General features: G+C 36.3%; 1 protein-coding gene across 4 annotated transcripts in view; it reads right to left on the minus strand.

Moving 5' to 3' along the window:
• Positions 1-4,051: 4,051 nt before the first annotated feature.
• Positions 4,052-6,669, minus strand: part of LOC144960154 (ubiquitin carboxyl-terminal hydrolase 2-like) — a 30,542-nt gene continuing 27,924 nt past the window's right edge. For all 4 annotated transcript variants that reach the window (XM_078893156.1, XM_078893153.1, XM_078893155.1 and 1 more), the window contains one exon: positions 4,052-5,591. In XM_078893156.1, coding sequence (XP_078749282.1) covers positions 5,504-5,591 — 88 coding nt within the window. In that variant the 3' untranslated portion in view covers positions 4,052-5,503. The remainder of the gene's footprint in view (positions 5,592-6,669) is intronic.

The raw sequence follows: 6,669 nt of genomic DNA on the forward strand, positions 1-6,669 counted from the left end.
AGAAGAAGAAGAAGAAGAAGGGTAATTTTATAACCATTTGACTAAAAAATGATTATTTAGAAAATGTGCAAGGCATAATGATCACTCATTTGACGTTGGGCGGAATCGCCATCTTACTGCCCTCGTTGCAAGATTCATTTGTGCAAACCTACAGACTTTTTATTACCGGACCAATTTTAGTCGTTGATGGCTCCAAAGATTCGTCTCGTTCTACATAATATGTTGATTTTCACAAAAAAAGTACTTGACCTTTTATATAGCGCAATATCCACTAAACGTGCTCAAAGCGCTTTACAAGGTTCCCTGGCCAACAGCAACACATAACATATAGGACGAGACATGACGCTGTCAGGCGATATTACAAATTTTTGGGACAGAGACAACGCTGTTAACGGCCAGGTACTCATTTTACACCTGAGTACAGTGAGAGAATGTGAGTAAAGAGCCTTCTCCAAGGACTCAACTATGCGCCGAGCGAGGCTCGAACCCAGGACCTTCCGATCCAAAAGCGAGTGTCATACCACTAGACCACATAGCCGCATAGTAGAATAATAATCAAAATAGATGAGAGCCTGTCCATAATAGCACGAATAGCATTTACTTCCCCGCAAATATTGCAGGATCTGCACTAGTAATTATGAGTCACCTCGCCCTAGCTTAGTTTGCTGTTTGTTTTTTGTTTTTAAGGGTTTTACGGCGCTTGCAACACATTAAGGTCATATCAGCGCCAGTAAAAAGGAAGGAAATGGGATAGTAAAAAGTCCTAGAATTACAATTAAAGCACAAAAGAAAAGGTAAGACAAAGGGGAACTGGTTCAAATAGGGAACAGATGTAGATTCCAAGAGCACACCGTCAAAGTACTCAGCTCAGTTTGCGGCGCTGCCTCCAGCTGATTTCTGGGTTAATCCAGTCTTTCCTTGGAAAAGACCCTTAAGACAAATTTCCCCTTTGAAATGAATAATAATAATAATAACAATAATAATAATAATAATAATAATAATAATAATAATAATAATAATAATAATAATAATAATAATAATAACAATAATAATAATGATGATAATAATAATAATAATAATAATAATAATAATAATAATAATAATAAATTCAGTAATAATTCAAAACTCGACACATTATTTTAGTCCCAAGTAGACGTGATCGAGAAAGGTGAAGAAACCATAAAAGCTGAAAACGTGGATTTTCTGGACTCAATTCACAAATTGGAGAAGATTTCTTTGAAAAAAAAAAATAAATAAAAAAAATAAAATAAAACTAATCCCTGTACATTATGACAAATTCACACACAACCAAATATCACACACAATAAATGACATTGTCAAAGCATATTTTCATTTCATTTTAAGTAGTAGAGGTGATGGTGGTAGTTATAGCAGTTTATTACTATAAACCTAGTCAATACAAATGTCATCAATAATGATGGCAGAGAGAGCAGTTCAGAGCTATACAATATGTATAAATAAATTACGTATCAGTAACCATGGCAGTCATAGCAGTTTATTACTATGAACTGCCTTGTATAAATTACATCAGCAGTATTTGGATGTCATCAAAATCACCAACAATTCACCGCAGCCACACCGTTACAGCACAATGTCAATAAAAACTCATCAAGGAGAATTGAGGAAAGCTGGTTAGGAGTGAGAGGTGAAGAAAATGTAAACATACAATTTTATCATGAAGAAAAGAAAAAGAAAAAGAAAACCCACACTTTTTCCCTTTTAATTCAGTTCAGTTAGTCCTTCGAGACCACAAGGCCGAGGGATCTTCACAGTACAGGGCTGGAGTTTATTTATCCATTTCCTTCGCTTTAGATCGACAGTAGTTATTGCTCGCTACCCTTTGGATTGGATGCTAGTCTATCGCAAAATATTTTCCACCAGATCCAACAGACCCCCAGATACCCAATCACTGCTGCTTGGACTTGGACAGTGGAGGGTCGGGAACCTCCTCCTGGGATTGATCCAGGTCCCTTTACACGTGAAGCAAGTGCTCAACCAACAAATCTATCAGTCCCCTCTTTATCCCTTGTATTCCAAGGCTAAATTTTCCCTTCCTTATTTCTTACATAGCTCATCCATTTAAAACCGAGGACTGAATAGTTGCCACTAAATCAGCAAAGACAGCTGTGACTTGTCTTCAATTTGGTGACGAGCCATAAGATGGTGAGCAATTGTTTTGTTTTGTTTTGTTTTGAAGGGTTTAACAGCGTTTACAACACAAAAAGGTCATTTCATCACCAGTAAAAAAAAAAAAAGGAAGAAAATGGGAGAGTAAAAGAATTATAGATTAACTATTTAAAAAAACACGAGAAAAAGTAAGACAAAGGGGGATGAGTTCAAATGGGGAACAGCTGTAGATTGAAGGAGTACATTATCAGACTTCTTAGTTTGAGATCACCTAAAAGTACTCATCCAGACACAAGCACAGGATCCCACCAAGAGGAATACACTCGAACGTTTACAGTTTACAAACCGTTATATTATATCAAGACAAAACAACAATTCAGTTCAAAACGGAGATATGATTTACAAGAGAAAAAAACTATCGTATCCCAAAACTAGTACTATATATTTGACTGTTTCCCTCCCAGCAGTAAAAGACTCCGACTAGGGACAAAACCAGGTCATCCCATTCCAAGACAAAGACAGAAAGCAAACTCAGAAAACAGATATAGGGGGATAGTGGGCACAGCAAGTGACCTCCTGCCCACCATGGGAGGTAAAAAAAAAAACCCTAGCCAAAATATGCATTTGTGACTAAATGTCCCCAAGCGGTGTTATGTCGAGATGGACTCGGTGCTGGGAATCAAATTCATTGCTACAAATAGGAAACTTTTAGCGCCTAGAGCCTGCTGTCTCTGGGGATTGGCGCGTTATAAATGCCATCCATTATTATTATTATAAAACTTAATGTTTCATTACAGTAGGGAATAAAAAAAAAACGTTTCATTATAATTAACTCACTCAAATCTAGTCCTCTACCTCTGTACTGTCTACTCTCCTGAGTGAATTTTGGCACCATTTTTTTTAAGTGAAAAAAAAATAAATTGTTATACTCAGTTATTCAATCTAAAAGAAAATTGGCATGTGCATAGTTTTATCCAACAACAAATATTATAGTAAAACATTAAAAACAGTAGTAGTATTAAAATGTTATATAATTTGACTCAGAAATATGTAAATAAATAATGAAGGGCTAAAAGTAGCCGTAGCCTGTGTCAGGGTTGAGTGAGTTATACGCATTGAAAGTTAGAATTAATACATTTTCTTATAGTGAAAAGAAAAAAAGGTCAAAGTTCGCATTTCTTAACCCCCTTCTTACCAGCCATTTTCAGAATTTGCCCAGACATTTCACACCAACCCAACACAAAAAAAAACTAGATTTCCCTCACTCAAACAGAAAGCAACAAGTCCATTCTGTACATTATATTGTTCAGCAAAAATGAGCTCTACAACACTGTGTCGAGTATTTATAGCTAGAACAAAACATTTTTCTTTAAATTTTGTGATGTACAAAAGAAATCATAATGAGAAATCGCTGGTTGCGTCATAACGAATGTGACGATTTTCCCATGGTTGGTGAGGAGAGGCTTAAAATGTTTAATTCTTAAATTCATTTTTTGGGAAGTCCAATTCATCCCGACATAAAACTGTTTTGAGATTACGTGTCACATGATTTGTTCTTTGGCTCATCAGCCAATGAGGGCAATGTTTACTAAATTTGACATTTGATTCTGTGACGTGTTTCCTTTATTTACAGTTGCTACATTGCCCACAATTCCTTTTCTTTAAACATTTGTTCTATATGACAAGAGAATTACAACCAGCTACCGTCTATTCTTCTTTAAGATCATTATCATTATCATTGATATCGTTACAAAGATTATCATAATCGTTATGACATATATATATATATATATATATATATATATATATATATATATATCAGGGATGGGGACTAACTTGATTTTAAAGAACAGCAAGGTGTACGCAGCCAGTAAATTGTTCACAAATGCCTTGTCGCATGTAATGGGTTAAGGAGAGGTAGAAATGAGGGGACTACCTATCGATTAGTCTCCTTTTCGCTATCTCAGATCCAGGGTTGGATGAAAGAGTTTGTATGTTGTCTTTATATTGAACCAAAAAAAAAATGTCACAGTTGAAGAAGCTATATGTGACCCTTCGCCTCAAAACGGTATAAAGTCAGAATGGGTAAGATGTTGAAAATTGAATTTATAGCCAGAAATATCAGACTTGTGTTGAGTTTTGTATGTTTTATTGAGGAGAATGGACACCATATTTTAGGGTGCTAATGCCAACAATTTATATTTTTGAAGAGTTTAACATTTAACATAATACCGTTTTGAGATGATGGGTCACATATAAGATGTGATGTGTTTTTGAAATTAAAGGGGTTGGAAAAGAAAATAGACCCGTTAGGTGAAATAGACGATTTAGAGGCTTCCGAAAATAAAATAAAATAGGGTTGGTTGGTAAGTGGAACAATGGATGTATCCAGAGACTGGCTTTGATTGAATGATTTCTTTTTGGAATTTTGTAGCTTGTAAAGTCATACTGCTCCTTCTACCCCATCTCACCCAGCTCCTCTCCCACCAAAAATAAATCCGCAAAAGTCTGTTTGTTTTTGTTTTAAAGGTTTTACGGCGCTTGCAACACATTATAGTCATATCAGCGCCAGTAAAAAGGAAGAAAATGGGATAGTACAAAGTTCTGGAATTACAAATAAAGCATCCAAGAAAAAGTAAGACAAAGGGGAACTGGGAACAAATAGGGATCAGATGTAGATTCCAAGAGCATACCATCAATGTACTTAGTTTGAGATCACCAATAAGTCTCATCTGGACACAAGCATGGCCCCCAATAAGAGGAATACACTCAAATGCTTACATTATAAATTAAAAATAACAGATATAATAATACATAACAGAGAAATGATTTACAAGGAAAAAAAATATCATCTCTCAAAACAATAACTATACATTTGACCGTTTCCCTCCCAGCCAGGACTCGGCCCAGGGCCGGGACAAAACCAAGTAATCTCATTCCAAGACAATGACAGAATGCAAGTTGGAAAACAGATATACAAGGATAGAAGACACAGTATGTACCTCCCTGCCCACTATGGAAGGTCAGGAACCCCACCCAGTCTGTGCAGATTTGGAGGCTTCTGAAAATAAATAGGGATGGTTAGTGTAAAAATGGATGTATCCAGACACTGGCTCTGACTAGCTGATTTCTAGCTGAATTTTGTAGCTAGCAAAGTCAATTCCCCTTCCCCCTCGACTTACCCCACTCCTCACCCACCAATAATAAATCAGTAAATGAGGGGGGGGGGGGGGGGGGAGAAAAAAAAAACCCTGGAAAATCCCCATCCCTGCATACATAAAGGGGAGGTAATAAATCATCACTACAAATAAGGTAATGTCATTCCAGTGTCGTTGTGGTTTATATTGTGCTTCTATCACATCTTGGAGGATTGTCCACTCAACTCGTAGAACAAGACGTACGCCTCCGATGACACAGCCTCATTTGCTCGGGCTGGCGTTACTCTGAAAAAAACAGAAAAAAAAAAACATTATTTTTAATTACATTTTAACCCTCTCCTTACCACTCATAGGAAAATGGTCACATTCGTTACGATGCAACCGACGATTTTCTCATTCTGATTTCTCTTGTATACATCACAAAATTCAAAGAAATGCTTTGTCACAGTGATAATACTAAACACTGTGTTGTAGAGCTCATTTGTTACTTTTTGTTTGAGTAAAAAAAAAGTCTATTCTTGTGTTGAGTGGGAGTGAATTTTCAAGGGAAATTCTAAAAATAGCTGGTAAGGAGAGAGTTAAAGGAATTTTAATACCAAATTACATGAATACAAACAACACAGGTGCAAATCTCCAACATAGGGAGGGGGCAGTGTTGCATTGTGGTGTGTTGACAAAAGTGCTTTGAGCACATTTAATGGATATTGCATTATTCAGTAGTGATCAAAAGTAACCTTGCTTTCTTTAAAAACTTGAGCTTTTATATAGTGCAATATCCACTAAACGTGCTCAAAGTGCTTTACAAAGGGTACCTGATGAACAGCAACACGAAACCAGTAGAACAAGACATGACGCCTGCTAGGCAATGTTATACTTTTTTTCTGACAGAGACAACGCTGTTTTAACGGCCAGGTACTCATTTTATACCTGGACCTTCCGATCTGAAAGACAGTGTCATACCACTAGACCACATAGCCGCACAAGTAATTAATAGAGCATACACCAACCAGTGATTCTTGAAGGACAACAATGTTGAACCCTAAATACGGTCAGCCCTGTTACATTATCAGATACAAATCCAGCAGAACAAATGCAGTCTCAAATTTTAAACTCTTACATGGAAACAAGCAACTGGACCTCAAAAAGCCTGCAAGTCTACTTATGACCAGACATATAATCTGAAAAAGCATGCAAGATTCACGGACTTATCTCGTCATTTGAAGTCTTGTTCTCAAGACTTGTTCTCAGTATCCAGTCTTCATAATAGTAGTCCACAATTGTTGTATGTTTAATCCAAAGGTTGTAATGCCGCACAAAAAAAAAATAATAAAATAAAAAAATCAAAAAAAAAATTTTTTTTAAT

This window comes from Berghia stephanieae, chromosome 14, assembly GCF_034508935.2.
Source record: "Berghia stephanieae isolate SIO BIC M18660-M18661 chromosome 14, UCSD_Bste_1.3, whole genome shotgun sequence".
NCBI lineage: Eukaryota > Metazoa > Mollusca > Gastropoda > Nudibranchia > Aeolidiidae > Berghia > Berghia stephanieae.